General features: G+C 52.0%; 1 protein-coding gene across 4 annotated transcripts in view; it reads left to right on the plus strand.

Moving 5' to 3' along the window:
- The window catches only part of SDK1 (sidekick cell adhesion molecule 1), a 964,538-nt gene that overhangs the window by 930,181 nt on the left and 18,782 nt on the right, over positions 1 to 15,575 (plus strand). For 2 of the 4 annotated variants that reach the window (XM_077996063.1, XM_077996061.1), the window contains 4 exons: positions 1,596 to 1,760; positions 5,841 to 5,984; positions 9,961 to 10,081; positions 13,888 to 14,017. In XM_077996063.1, the coding sequence (XP_077852189.1) occupies positions 1,596 to 1,760; positions 5,841 to 5,984; positions 9,961 to 10,081; positions 13,888 to 14,017 (560 nt within the window). The remainder of the gene's footprint in view (positions 1 to 1,595; positions 1,761 to 5,840; positions 5,985 to 9,960; positions 10,082 to 13,887; positions 14,018 to 15,575) is intronic. The other 2 variants (XM_028845525.2, XM_077996062.1) reach the window with 1 other exon arrangement.

The following is a 15,575-nucleotide window of genomic DNA, read 5'->3' on the forward strand; positions in this document are numbered from 1 at the left end:
AAAGAGTGAGAGAGAAAGCAAGCAGAGAGGGAGGGAGGGAGGGAAGATCAGTGTTACACTACTTTTCTGCCAGTGCAGAGATTTGTACCTTTCAAATCTCATTCGTGTCTACTCCTCGTTAACCTGTGACTGTAAGGACTTAGTCGGTGCAAATTCTAAATCCTCTGCAAATACAGACTGATACAATAGCAATTTTCTGCCTGTTTACTGTTGGGCTAATCCATCTGAGCGTACCTGGTGATTGCAGGTGGGTGATAAGGTTGGTTTCCGGAGCAGTCTCAGTGCCCATAAGGCAGTTAGCATGGGTACACACATATCCAAATGGGTTTTCCCTCACCAGATTTCCTGCTTTGTAAAAGGTCTCATACCTGAGCCTAGAAAAACAAATACAGTTCATGAAGGATTGCTACTTCAAATGAACATTTTGACCTCTGAGCCTACTTTTTTACCAAACAACCTCCTTAGAATTAAATTTATATTTTATTTCACAAACACACGTGCAGCACTTACTATGTGTGAGGCACTGTCCTGAGCACTTTATAAATATTAACTTATTTAATCCTTGAAGCAAATCTATGACGAAGATGCCTTTGTTATCACCATTCTACAGGCAAGGGTCAGAGAGGTTCCGTTCTTTGTCTAAAGTCACACAGCTAATTGAATTGCTGGGGCCAGGCTTGGCAAAGAGGCTGTCTAGCTCCAGGCTCCATCAGCCCTTTCTGCCCTGATGTTATAGTGTCGTAAGTTTTTTATTTCTTTTTTTCCTTTTTTCTTTTTATGTTGTAATGTGAAGTCATAACAATTGCAAAGTTCTTTTTTTGTTTGTATTTTGAGATAGGGTCTCACTGTGTTGCCCAGGCTGGAGTGCAATGGCACAATCTCAGCTCACTGCAACCTCAACCTCCCAGGCTCAAGCCATCCTCCTGCTTCAGCCTCTTGAGTAGCTGGGACCACAGGTGCCTGCCACCATGCCTGGCTAATTTTTAAAATTGTGCGTATATATGATGTCTCCCTGTGTTGCCCAGGCTGGTCTCGAGCTCTGGGCTCAAGCAGTCCTGTAACCTCAGCCTCTCAAAGTACTGGGATTACAGGCATGAGTCACCATGCCCAGCTCGCCATGGTTTTTTATGACAGATCTCACTGATCACATTTCTTTTGCTCTGTGGCTGGAGAGATGCCTCAGAACCCAACTCATGTGCCTCTAACTTCCTCTCTATGTCTGATTTTAATTTTAAGTTTATTAATGGCTTTAATTTCAAGTGTATTCATGTTTTCCTATATGTGAGGTTTCCATACATACATGTATTTTACTGTGGTGAGATACACATAACCTAACATTTCCCACTGTGACCATTTCAAGTTCAGTAGCATTGAGCACACCGACACTGTTCTGCAACCAGCACACCATTCGTCTCCAGAGCACTCTTTGACTTGCAAAACTGAGACTCCATCCCCATTCAGCACTCATTCTGCATCCAGTGCCTCTGATGCCTCATCCAGGTCGCCACAAGCCGACCCACCGGGCAGGTGCGTGGGGCTCACACCTGGGAGTTCGAACTCCTAACTCTGCCCTCGCCTCCCCATCCCTCTTGCAGATGAAGGCTTATGGGACATGTTTGTGAAGGACATCCCACGGAGTGCCACATCCTACACCCTCAGCCTGGATAAGCTCCGGCAAGGCGTGACTTACGAGTTCCGGGTGGTGGCTGTGAACCAGGTGGGCTACGGGGAGCCCAGCAGCCCCTCCACGGCTGTGTCAGGTAGGCCCTCCCAGGGAGGTCTGTCTTCTTCTGAAGGACTAGAGGGAGAAATGGAGTCGAGGGGGACGAAGGGGACACGAACTTGCTGCTTTAGGTGTCTCCAGCTCGGTTGAGGTTCTGCTCAGAGAATATGCAGGTGGGGAGAGCAGTGTCAGTGTCCAACACCTCCCCAGTGCCACCCATCCTCCTGGGCAGCTCCCTGCTGCCCTCTGGCAGGACCCCAGGCCCCGGAGCCTCCCCCAGCACCACCAGCAAGGTCCCTTATGGGCTCTGTGTCCACGCTGTGCTCCAGCAATTCCTAATGTGTTTCCTCGTAGTTTTTAAAATCAGAGACACATGCAAGTGTCAGAGGCGTGAGCGTGAGTCACGCAGTGTCCCCTCTGCGGCAAAGGCATTCCCAAGGAAAGCAGAGCCCCGAGCCCCTCTATTAGCTGGTGCGTCCTTGCCGGGGAGCACATGTGATTTTGGAGGGACAAGAACCACCCCGGCAGCCATGGGGGAGCCCACGAGTGCCTGACAAGAGGTCATGTCTTCCCGGGGCCTCCCAGAGAGCCAGCGGAGGGGCTGGGAACAGTAGCTGCTCTGGGCACAAGGTGAGCAGTATCGCCGTCCCTGAGGATGGCGTGCAGGTGGAGGTACTGCCGCTCCCGGGCTGGGCGTTTCTTTGCGTGCTCGTCACTGTGAGGTGCTGCAGGCTCCAGAGGCCACCCTGGGTCCAGGACCAGGTCTGCTCTCGGGGTAGTGGCAGAGAAGGCCAGGGCAGGGCTTCCTCCCCCAGGGCAGCCGTGTTAGATGACAGATGTGTCTGCAGTCAGCAGTCATGGCAGGGGTTATGACCCACAGGGCGGGGGCCGTGACCTTGCCTGGGAATCAGGAAGGTGCCCGAAGCCTGCCACAGGGGAAGGGACACCTGCAGGAGGCAGAAGGTGGTGGAGAAAAAGTCCTGGTCATTGAAGAGCCATGGGTGGGGGAGCTGGAGAGGGAGGGGCAGCAAAGCTGGTCCGTGGTCATGCCCCCCCAACCCCCCATGTGCCTAGGGACTGAACACTGGCTGTGCCTTAGGGTTGCTTGAGAAAGTTAAACACACACCCTCGCTGTCCCCTCACCCCAGACAGTGACTTCCGTGGCTCCAGGCATGACTTTCTTCACCACACGGTGATTCCGTTGTGCAGACCGGCTGCGAGCCAGGGCACTGGGGGTTCAGAGAGGGCTGGGCTGCATTTGAGGAGAGGGGCTCTCAGCAGCACGAAGGGCAGGGAGGCCTCGGGGTCGGGGCAGCAGAGCCTCAGCCAGAAGCCCCGGCAGGGCCAGCTCCATTGGTCCTCCTCCTGGGATCAGGAAGAAGCTCTTCCTCTCCTCTGCGTTAGAGCTGCTTGAGCTACTGACCGCACTTGTTGAAACTGAACTTAGCCTTCGTCCTTTGTGTGCTATGGGTTTGGAGGAAGGACCCTGTGCTCGCCTGTGGGTGAGCGTGGGCCCTAAGCCTGGTACGCTGGCCTGGGAACATGCTTGAATTCCGGGGTCACTCTGTGAGAGGGGCTGTGAGAAAGGGACCCAGAGAACCCCCTGATTTTTTTTTTTTTTTTTTTTTTTTGAGATGGAGTCTTGCTCTGTCTCCCAGGATGGAGTGCAATGGCACGATCTTGGCTCACTGCAACCTCCGCCTCCCGGGTTCAAGTGATTCTCCTGCCTCAGCTCCCAAGCAGCTGGGATTACAAGCATGTGCCACCACGCCCAGTTAATTTTTGTATTTTTAGTAGAGATGGGGTTTCACCCTGTTGGACAGGCTGGTCTCGAGCTCCTGATCTCAAGTGATCCGCCTGCCTTGGCCTCCCAAAGTGCTGGGATTACAGGAGTGAGTCACGGTGCCTGGCTGATGACTTAATTTTTTAATGAGTAAGATTTAGAAAAAGCACAGATTTCTCATTTCCCTAATTTTCACTATGAATATTTTAAATGTACCCCAAAGTAGAGAGAATGAAGAACCCCCAGCACCCCTCATCCCAATTCAGGGATCCAAGATTTGCTGCATGAGCTTTACCTGTAGAAATGGATACAGAGCAGTTCTACATGCCGGTTCCTCATGCAGAGCATGCACTCTGACCCCACTTCCCGGGGCCTGTGGCTCAGGCGTCTCTGACACTCCATCGCACGCAGAGCTGGCCTTGCTGTGAGCTGGACCGCACTGAGCTCATCGCATCCTTCAGGGAAGCCAGCAACCATCACCTGCTGGCATCAGGACCAGGCCAGGCCCGGCAGCTGGGACGTCCTGCCCCATGTGAGAGTCGTCCAGAGCAGCCCGGCCTTTCTTTCCTGCCAGGTGCTAGGGCCAGGCCCACTCCGGGCCACTTGGCCGGTGGTGTCAGTGTGGCATCTGTCAGACTTGCTGTTGGAGTACTGAATGCACAGCCCGCAAACCCACTTCTGTCTTTTGGATTTAAAGCACCATCACCTCCTAAGGAGCCCTGTGAACCTGCCTTAACCAAAGCCGATTCCCTGCTTTTCTTCCTGGTGTGCACACATCCCCTATTCGTGAGATATAGGATAGAAGCTTCGGCTGGCTGTGTTTGGAAGGGTTCTGGCTGCTGGGGGCCAACACTTGGGCTTTGCCTGTAAGAGGCTTTGTGTTCTGAGGGCCTTCCAGTGCCACAGAACCCACTCCCCTTCCCGGCCCATAGAAGGCCCTGAATGGGACGCCGGGACCACCCAGCACCCATCAAGATACAATTGCCCGCTTTTCTGTTCTTAGCGAGCAGAATGAGACAGAAGGAAGAAGAGCATCCTTCAAAGCTGCCTTTAAATGCATTTTTTTCCATTCATTTCTCAGAAAGACATCTAAAGAGAGGTCCAGTCATTCAGCTCGGTTTTGCTAGAGGCAGAAAATAAATAAAACACAGCCCCAGGCTTTAGGGGTTTGTGGTCTGCGAAGGGGCCAACAGGTAGAGAAATACACACAGTGCGTGTTTCCAGTGGGGGCTTCTGCACACATGCAGTCGGCAGGGGCAGGTCCTGGGGTGCTTTGTGGGCTCAGGGTTCACCCCGCGGCTGATGGGAACCACTGAGGATTTTAACAGGGGGGCAACTGATTTCTCTCTGAGGAAGATCTCTCTCAGGTGATGTAAAGGATGAATCTGAGCAAGACAGGAGGAGGTATAACAGGTGGAATGTGAGTGTCGTGTGCAGGCAGGAGGTGGTGATGGAGAAGGCAGGGGACCTGGAGCCGTCTTCTGGGATGTCCCAGCACCAGGAGAGAGAAGGACGTCCGGGCGCTTTGTTCTGTCCTCACTTTAACCCAGACAACGTTTTCGTTTGCTGGCTTGCTTGTTTTGTGGAGGCAGGGTCTTGTTCTGTCACCCAGGCTGGAGTGCAGTGGTGTGATCGTGGCTCACTACAGCCTCTACCTCCTGGGCTCAAGCGATCCTCCCATCTCAGCCTCCTGAGTAGCTGGGACCACAGGTGTGCCACCACACCTAGCTAATATTTTTAATGTTTTGTAGAGAAAGGAGTCTTGCTATGTTGCCCAGGCTGGTCTTGAACTCTTGGGCTTAAGCAATCCTCCCACCTCAGCCTTCCACAGTGCTGGGACTTCAGGCACATGCCTCTGTGCCTGGCTGGTTTTTGTTTGTTTGTTTGTTTGTTTGTTTTGTCTTTTGTTTGTTTGTGTTTTTAGAGATGGGATCTCGCTACATAGCACCGGATCAGGTAGTGTTTTTAAACGGATGAAAATAGGAGAGAGCAAGTAGGAAGGGCAGTTTTAGTGGGCACGGTCGGGGCAAGGGCAAAGATACTGAAGTCTCCAGGGCAGGGGCGGCTTGGAGGACAGAGGAGCCCTGAGCCTGATTCCACAGAAAAGGTGGCAGATGGGGGCTGCTGAATTCCCAAAGCCTGCTGAGGACCATGGGAGCCTCTTGAGCTTGTCCCATGGGAAAAGTCCACCGGCCCGGCTGGACAATGGTTTCCTCTCACCTGTAACCGGGAGTTATCCACCCCAGCCTTCCCCGCCGCCCACGTGGCCCATGGGAGGTGACTGCAGCTGGAGTGTCTGCCCCACATCACTGTGTGTCCGTATCTTTTCCGCAGCTCAAGTGGAAGCCCCGTTCTACGAGGAGTGGTGGTTTCTCCTGGTGATGGCTCTGTCCAGCCTGATCGTCATCCTGCTGGTGGTGTTCGCCCTCGTCCTGCACGGGCAGAATAAGAAGTACAAGAACTGCAGCACAGGTGCAGGTCCGGCCCCTTCCTCGCATGTCCCACGATGCTACTCAGCCAAAACACAACGTTCGTTCTCTCGTGGATCTGCCGGGCCAGTGTCCGCTTTTCCATTTCATTTGCCTGTAGGTGCTGAGAGAGACGCAATAGGTTTTCTTTCTGGGGGCAGCCAGGCACAGCCCAGGGAGCGCTCTACGCCTCGGGACCCAGATGCTGACCCTGCCTGCCCTCAGATTAGCTATATGTCTTGGATAAGGGTGTATGAGTCATCCAGCCTCAGAGATCCCCACTCTGTACCTTTGTTCAAATGCAATTGCTTTTTTTTTTTTTTTTCTTTTGAGACAGTCTCACTCTGTCACCCAAGTTGGAGTGCAGTGGCACAATCTCGGCTCACAGCAACCTTCGTCTCCAGGATTCAAGTGATTCTCCTGCCTCAGCCTCCTGAGGAGCTGGAATTATAGGCACCCGCCACCACGCCTGGCTAATTTTTGTATTTGTAGTAGAGACAGGGTTTCACCATGTTGGCCAGGCCTGGTCTCGAACTCCTGACCTCAGGTGATCCGCCCGCCTCAGCCTCCCAAAGTGTTGAGATTACAGACGTGAGCCACCACGCCCGGTCTAATCACATTTTTTAATACTATTAGAAAGCCAGGTGTGTCTGGGCATGGTGGCTTATGCCTGTAATCCTAGCACTTTGGGAGGCTGAGGCTGAGGATCACCTGGGCCTGGGAGATCCAGGTTGCAGTAAGCCATGATCACACCACTGTACTCAGCCTGGGCAACAAAGCAAGATCCTGTCTCTTTTTTTTTTTTTTTTTTAATTTGAGACAGAGTTTCGCTCTTGTTGCCCAGGCTGGAATGCAGTGGCCCAATCTCGGCTCACCACAACCTCCTCCTTCCAGGTTCAAGCAATTCTCCTGCCTCAGCCTCCCCAATAGCTGAGATTACAGGCATGCACCTCCACGCCTGGCTAATTCTGTATTTTTAGTAGAGACGGGGTTTCTCCATGGTGGTCAGGCTGGCCTCGAACTCCTGACCTCAGGTGATCCAACCACCTCAGCCTCCTGAAGTACTGGAATTACAGGTGTGAGCTGCCATGCCCTGCTGAGATCCTGTCTCTTATTAAAAAAAAGTATAAAGTGTTAAACAGGTGGCATATTGTACTATGCAATATTATAAACACAGTGACTGGGGCACACCTCAGATGTTGATGTTTTGCTGTGGCTCACAGACTATCATGGAAGCATCTCCATGGCATAGTTCTTCTCACCCACTGCAGCTTGAACCTCGCCTATGTCTGTGGCCCACCTCTGAGACCTCTGAGGCCCAGAGCAGAGCTGTGTCTCCAGCAGAGCAGGCATTCAGTTAATAAGCATTTATTGCTGAATGAATCACTATCATTAGAGAAAGGAACAAATGAATATAGGGTAAAGCCAACCACAGAGAGCACAGACCTTGTAACTCCATTTACATGAAGGCCAGGAATACCCACAGTGAATGGAAGTTTCCAGGTTTGCCTGTTGGTGGAGAGGTATAAACAGGGAAGATGCATGAGAGCGCCTCACAGGTGCTAAACATGCTCTGTCTCTCCACGTGGACGGCGGTTACATTCACAATCATAAAGCATCATTCTGCCACTTAAGATTAGCATAGCTTGTGCATTTGATTATCCTCAATTTTAAAAACCTCATCATTATCAATGAGGCCACTTCTCTGGATAACCAGAATGTAACTGAGTGCTAGACCGCAGCCTGTGTCTTGTTTCTTAAATAGAGACGGGGTTCGCCATGTTGGCCAGGCTGGTCTCGAACCCCAGGGCTCAAGTGATCCTCCCACCTCAGCCTCCCAAAGTGCTGGGATTACAGGAGTGAGCCACGCACGGCACCTGGCCTATGGCCTGTTTTGATCCCACAGAGCATCTACCAGAGCTGTAGCTGAGCCCAAGCACGTGGTCACTTCTGTGATATCGCCACTACCACTGGGCCAGACCTCCTCCTGAGCCCAGCTCATTCGTTGGAGGTTTTCCCATCCACTGGGTCTTCTCTTTTTGGAAAGGCAGATCCCTGATGAGCTATTCTTTAAAAAAAGGAGCTGGCTACATTAGCCCTGTTGGCCAAGGAGCTAGGCAGAGTAGGTTCCTGACCCCGGCCACAAGTCCCACCATCCTTGTGCCAAAGGGGTTAAAAAAAACCAGGCACCTAAAATGCCTCCCTATTTGCTTCTATAATGTTAAGCAATTCATCCCTCCAAGAAAGGATTTATTTTTTTCTGTATAAATTCACTTCTAACAAGTGTTCGTAAATCAGATTTTATTCCTGTGGGATTTACAATGTATGAATGGCGTGTCATTTTCCCGAGTTAATGCTATTACAGAATCCTGTGTCTGGTGCATAGAAAATCTCCCTGCTTTTCACTCTCCTCCTCCATCTGGAAAACAGACTTGAAAACGCAGATCTGACCTGCAGCTTCCCATGCTCAGCCGCACCCTGCAGTATTAACTTAACATCATAATTGAAGCCTGGAAAAAATAATACTTATCTACCAGAATGTCTCCCATCCTGCTCAGGAGACATTGCAAAACTTAAACCTCCGCGGTGACAGCCTCACTCGACACCCCTTCCTGCGTGTGCTCCTTATCCTCCCATCCTCATCTGAATTCCTTTCTGATCTCGGTTTCCACCTGCTCACCACTCGTCATCCCAAATCCCCTCTCCCAGGCAAGCCCATCTTTCATTTTCTGCGCTGTGTTCTTCCGTTACACACAGATAGAGCATTAAGGTTTAAGGCACGTCAAAGGGGGGCCAGGTCCCAGCAGAGAGGAGACTCTTGGGGTTTAGAAATGCCAACACACTTAGCAAATACCTGCCAAGCCCCTGGTATGTGTGTAGGTGCTGTCCTGAGGGCTGGCGGGGCACCGGGGAGCATGGTGGACTTAAGGCTGTACCTCAAAGCAAATATGCGTGAGAAACAGAGGTCACTTTATGTGGTCAGGGAGGTCCTCTCTGGTCTCAGGGCATTTGAGCTGTGATCTGCAGGAAGGGTTAAGAAGCCCGGAAAATACTGGAAGAAGGTGCTTCCAGCAAGAGGGAGAGCCCCGAGAGAGAAACCCGTGTTAGGGAGGGGCTGAGGGCTGGAAGATGACGTGGGGTTTGGCAGGGTGGACAGACCAGGCCAAGCTTGGGGACGGCTTGGAGGCCTCGGACTTTCCTGCAGAATGAGATGGCAAAATCTAGTGGAATTTTTTTTTATGTTGTTTGGTTTTTCAAAACTTTATTCATTTGCTCTGTTAATATATTTTAGAATATGTTTTGCTATATATTTGTAAATTTACTGTTTTTTAAAGTGTACGGTTCAGTGGTGAATGCACAGATATGTGCAGTTGTGACCACAGTCAATTCTAGAACGTTTGTATCACCTCAAAAGGAAGCTCTGTACCCTTTCTTTAGCCGTCACACTCCCATACATTTATTTCTACTTCCTGTTTTGCTAAATGATTATGAATTTTTATTTTATTAAATATTTAATTTCCCTGACTTTTAAAAGGCTTATGCATTCTTGGCCAGGTACAGTGGCTCACGCCTGCAGTCCCAGCGCTTTAAGAGGCCGAGGCAGAAGGTTTGCTTGAGGCCAGGAGTTCGAAACCAGCCTGGGCAATGTAGTGAGACCCCATCTCTACCAAAACAAACAAAAAAGTCCAAAAAAGTTTATGCATTCTGAGTCTATTTTCATAAAACAGTGGCAAGAATACTGGTATTTTGGGATCAGGCAGAACAAACACTGAAATGTTAATATTGTCACTTGGCTCCAACATTGTGATCAATACCTAGCTTTTCTCCCCAGCTCAGCCCTCAGAGGGGCTGAAGCAGGTGTCCCCGACTCTGGGCTCTGCATGCGGCAGGACTCAGGAGCTGCCTCGCTGGCCAGCTCTGGCTCAGTGCGGCTGCGGTGACCACACCAGTAACACATCTGTTGTCACTCTCCTGCTGGGCTTTAGGAAAGGGAATCTCCACCATGGAGGAGTCTGTGACCCGGGACAACGGAGGATTTGCTGCCCTGGAGCTCAGCAGCCGCCACCTCAATGTCAAGAGCACCTTCTCCAAGAAGAACGGGACCAGGTAGGCAGCCAGCGTTGTGCCGCACCCACCCGGAAATCTGAGCTGCCAGGGTTGGGGTGACAGCCCACGCCCACGGGCACCTCCCGCATCCCACCTTGTGGTTCCATGAAGCAAAACCTAACCCACCGCCAAGCGCGATCCCAAACCACCAGGGGCAGCCCTGAGTCTAGGAGGGATGGGGTCGGCAGAGCGGCTGGACGTATTTTCAGGGCATCTCTGGAGATTTAGAAAGAGGGCCTCAGGTGTGTGGGAAGGGCCTGGAACACCCAGGGGCTGCCAGGCTGGCCTTCCGTATCAACCGCGGGCACCTTGGATCCTGGCGTTCCTAGTTCACAGAGGTGTCATCTGGGCTGCCACAGGCCCGACTGGGTGTCCTCGAAAGCTAGCCTGGTGCTTGTTGCTGATTTCATTGTTCTTTGTATTCCAAAGTTTTCCCGTGCCGATACACATCGCCATTCCATACACGGATGTGAGTGCAGGCGAGAAGGATTTTCACCACCAAAGCCTCCTTAGCTTATAAACCTTTTCCTAAATCCAGCAGGAAGCAAGGTTTCCCAAACAAGAGAGGGGATGACCTGGGTTTGCCTTTTTGATGTGCAGAGCGCCATCCTCTGATTTGAGAACCCTTGACCAAGGAGAAGAGCCAGGATTGGGGAGGGGTCTTGAGTGTCTGGAAGGAAAAACCCAAACACCTGAGGATGCTTCCTGGAAAACACACACCTCGGGGCCTTCCCGGGGTGCCCCAGCCTTGGGTTGGAGAAGGCTTCTCTCCCTCAACCAGACTCACCTTGGATTACACTCAGTTGCAAGGGCGTGGAAATCACACGTCATCCAGACCCAGACAGACCCCAGGGTTTCCTCTTCCCTTTATTGTTTACAAAGCTGCAGGGGCCAGCAGTGCCTGGAGATTCCCTGGGCCACCCCCGCCCTCCACTGAGTTTGGAAATCTCAGATCACTTGGATGGTGCCAAGGCACGGGCAGGCCTTTTCCCAGCCACTGACGCTCTGCCAGCCCCACAGGTGCCAGTCCAAAGCACCGCAGGCCACTACCCCACGAGGCCTTCCCTAGGGCTGAAGGTGGATGCTGGTGGTGACATCTGGTCACACCTTTCATTTCTTTTGTCTACTGGGAGGCAAGTTTTTCCTGCCATGTAATAGAAACATGAAAAAGCAACCATGTGTAGTTTCAAGGCCAGGAGGAACTTGTCACAGAGAATTTTAAAATATTACGTGCCCTGCTCCCTTGCTATAAATCTGTCTTGTTCTGAGAAGAGACACACACAGCCTTGAAGCACATTGCCCAAGAATAGACAGTCGTTCAGTTTGTGAAGTCCATCTGCTTCCTAGGAAAGAGAAACATCATTTGATGATGAGGTTGGAGGTGCTCAGCCCACAAAGACCCAAGGACAAAATAAAATTAAGATGCAAAAGAAAATGGACCCTTCCCTTAGGTTTTTAAATAAGCCATCACCTTTTCAGTCCTAGCAATAGGACCCTGTATTTGTCTGTCCTCACGCTGCTAATAAAGACATACCCAAGACTGGGTAATTTATAAAGGAAAGAGATTTAATGGACTCACAGTTCCACATGGCTGGGGAGACCTCCCAATCATGGTGGAAGGCAAGGAGGAGCAAAGTCAAGTCTTACATGGTGGCAGGCAAAAAGAGAGCTTATGTAGAGGAACTCCCCTTTATAAAACCAACAGATTGTGTGAGACTTATTCACTCTCACAAGAACAGCATGGGAAAAACCTGCCCCCCATGATTCAAGTACCTCCCACCAGGTCCCTCCCACGACACATGGGAATGATGGGAGCCACAACTCAAGATGAGATTTGGGTAGAGACACAGCCAAACCATATCAGACCCCAAATGTGATTGAAGGAAAGGATTCTCTGCTGAGAGGGGAAGTGTCTGGGCAGGGACACCTGAGATTGGTCCCGTAGCATCATCCCCCAAATATCTTAGAAATACAGGCACAGTTGATTTATGTCTCCCCATTGCACATCTGTGCTTCCAATTTCTTTGTGGGGAAGACACCATTTTAGCTCCTTAGATAAAAAGATTTACCCAAATGTTTAGATAAGAAATGGCATCTTTCCCAAAGTAAATTACCTTTGAGATAGAGAAAGAAAGGCCCTTGGGCCTTCACGGGGCCTTTCCAGGAGAAACTGAGGCACACCCTGGGGGAGACAACACCCATGGCACAAAACCAGAGGTCTCCATCCCCTCCAGACTTCCCAGCAGAGTCTCCACCCAAGGCCCAGTTTCCTGGCCTGTAGCCTCTCCTTGCTTGGTCACCCAGCGTTACTTCTCCCATTGAGGGATGAGAAGACACTCCCTATGCAGCCATCATTCAGCTGTGCGCTCACTCCTCGCAGCATGCTGGAGGTCCTGGACGTGGTCCCCTTGAGTGCACAGCTGCCCGTCTAACTGCACACAGACTGCTTTTACTATCAAGTCCCTGCACACCCTTTGGAGGACTAAGAAGCACTCAATCCTGCCTGATTTGAAAACTCAACAATGTTGTACTCAGAGTTTTTCCCCATGTTCTAAGTTCTCTGTCTGAAAAATAGAAGCTGGGCTTTTACTCAGCTCAGATAGTCTCCAGGAAGTGGGGAGCTGAAGAGGGTATTCATTTTCTGTTGCTGCATGACAAATGACCACCAGTTTAGCAGCTTAAACCAACACCTATTTAGCACCACACGGTCTCTCTTGGGCAGGTGTCTGGGCACAGCTCAGCTAGTTCCTCTGCTCACGGCCTTGGATGGGTATAATCCAGGCGTAGATGGGCTGTGTTCTCATCTGGAGGCTCAACTGGGCAAGAATCCTCTTCCAAGCTCATTCAGCCTGCTGGCAGCATGCATTTCCTTGTGGCCGCATGACCGAGGGCCCCAGCCCCTTCTTGGCCCTCCTCTGGAGGCCGCCCTCATGTCCTTAAGGCCACTCATGGTCTCCTGCCATGGGGTCCTCTCCAGAGGCTGCCCTCATGTCCTTGAGGCCACTCATGGTCCCCTGCCATGGGGTCCTCTCCAGAGGCTGTTCACAACATGCTGTTTGCTTCTGCGAGGCCAGCAAGAGCATCTCTGTCTCTGGTTCGCCAAGATGGGGTCTCCTATAATATCATGTGATCATGGGCGTGATGGGAGTAGCTGTCCTTCGCCCATTCCATTTAATGTAACCCAGACTTCAGTCTGCCATGTTCCACTGATTAGAGGCATGTCACAGACCCTTCCCACACTCACAGGATGGGATGATGGGGGTGGGGGCAGTGATGGAACCATCTGAGAATTCTACCAGCCAGAGAGGATGAATGCTGTCCCACCAGACAGGGAGACCAGGCCTGGTGCAAACTTCCCCAATTCCCTCTCATCTGTAGGAGACAATTCCCACTCCTTAGCGTGGCAGATCAGACCGTTCCTCATGACTCCATCCTCACCTCTCTCCACCACACTCTCCTGCCTGCATCTGGCAAGCACCCAAGCTCCCTGGCCTCCTATCTGTCCTGACCTCAGGGTGCTCTTTGTATGTGAGTGTGTCACTGCTCCTCCTGGCACAGACCAACTCTTCCCTCATGCCTGCAGGCCTAGCACAGTCTCTATAAGTGACAGGCACAGGTACACAGAGGCTGTTGACTCACCAGATAGCCAGTGCTCAGAATTTTTTGCATCAGTTGCCAGAGTGATGTTAAAGGCTGTGGGCTTCCTCTTAGTCCAACGCAGTAAAGGCCAGATGCCAGGTTAGGAGGCCTCTGGGGGAGGGCGTCTTTTGCCCAGAGGGTAATTGCGGCATGGGTCCTCATCCCAGGTCCCCACCCCGGCCGAGCCCCGGCGGTCTGCACTACTCAGACGAGGACATCTGCAACAAGTACAACGGCGCCGTGCTGACCGAGAGCGTGAGCCTCAAGGAGAAGTCGGCGGACGCGTCAGAATCCGAGGTCAGTGTGGGCGCCTACTTCCGGGCAGTGATCGTCAGCCCCTACTTCTGCAGTGAGACTTCTGCCTCCTCAGGCTGTCTTGTCCTATTTGAGTCTCACAACATCCCCACAGGCAGAGCCAAGGACAAAAACCTTCATTTTGCAGATGGAAAAACATGAGAGAGCCCAAGTTCCACCCCACGGCCTGCTCTGGGCCCCGCAGAGCTCACAACAGCCTCAAGCAGTGTAGACACTCCAAGGCTGATTCATGGAGGAGCAGGTTCTGATTCTCAAGTCCGGGAGGCGGCAGTGAGAGATACGCAAGGCTGGCACCCTCTGTGAGGGGTTCCTTGCAGAGCAAAGTGTGGGTGTTGCCTGGGTGCCAGCAGGCTGAGTGTCGGATGGTCGCTTACACCTGCTCCAGCTCATGTAGTCCCGGGGGAAACTGGGCCTAGACCACCTCTTACGGATGGAGCCAGCGGGACTCAGGGAAGATCAGTAACTTGCCCCGTGTGGACTCCTGACCCGGAAGCCCATTCTCTCTCCATTTCACTTTCAGAGATAAACATATGTTGCCATAAAACTTGGTGGTCTCTAGACCCCAGTTAGAGTGGCAGCGGGTGTGATCCTGCAGGGCGGATAGAAAATGCGACCCCTTCACCAGATAGGAGCTTCCTGCTCACCCCGGACATTCACTTCCCCTGACACCCTGCCAGCCTCCCACCGTGCCAGCCTCCCACCCTGCCCAGGGAGCTCCTGTTCTAGCTCCCTCGCTTGTGCTGAAGAAGAGGGATTTGCTCATGGCAGTTCTGGGTCACGTTATCGGGCTCAGGGTGAGCCCAGACTTGGGATGTGTTCCTCTCCTCACTGAGCGGCTGGACCAGGGAGATGGCTTCCCCCAGGGAGTGTCAGCCTCCATGCTCTCCCTCCCCGACCCCAGGGCCTACCCACCTCAGGCCTCCCCTGCGCCTGGGTGTGCAGCAGTTCAGACGTGGAGTGTATTTCCTGTGTGACGTCCTGTGCGGTGTCACCCAAAGAGACTTTAAGCAGCAAGGCAGCCATGAGGGGGCTCCAAGCAGGGGGCTCAACACACCTTCCGTACAGGGGCACCATCTCCATTTCTCATACTTACCGGCAAAAACAGCTGAAGCAGCAATTAAGAGAGGTTGTCCCATCAGTCCTGAACTTTTTTCTCTCGGATATGCCAGGCCTGGAGAGGGATGAAAACCACCAACCATTTGCTGTACACGTAGGCCTGCCCCGCCTCCTGGCACTCAGGTTCTAAATCAATATTTAATCTAAAGTAAGTCTCACCTTCATTTTAACCTGAATTCAGGCCTTATTGAGCCCCGGGGCTCTATCAAATGGCTTCTTTTCAATTGTGGGTTGTAGAGGAACTCCCGGCGGGAAGGGCCAGCAGGTGGGTGTGGCAAGGCCAGCTCTGCTTTGCTTCACGTGTTCTGTTTGCAGAGGACGCTGGGTTTGCTGTCGGCACCATAGCCCTGGGCTTGGCAGAAACAGCAGGCAGCAAAGCAGATGCTCGGAAAGGGACATTTGTCTAAAACTGAGGGGCTGTCAA

Source organism: Macaca mulatta, chromosome 3, assembly GCF_049350105.2.
Source record: "Macaca mulatta isolate MMU2019108-1 chromosome 3, T2T-MMU8v2.0, whole genome shotgun sequence".
Lineage (NCBI taxonomy): Eukaryota > Metazoa > Chordata > Mammalia > Primates > Cercopithecidae > Macaca > Macaca mulatta.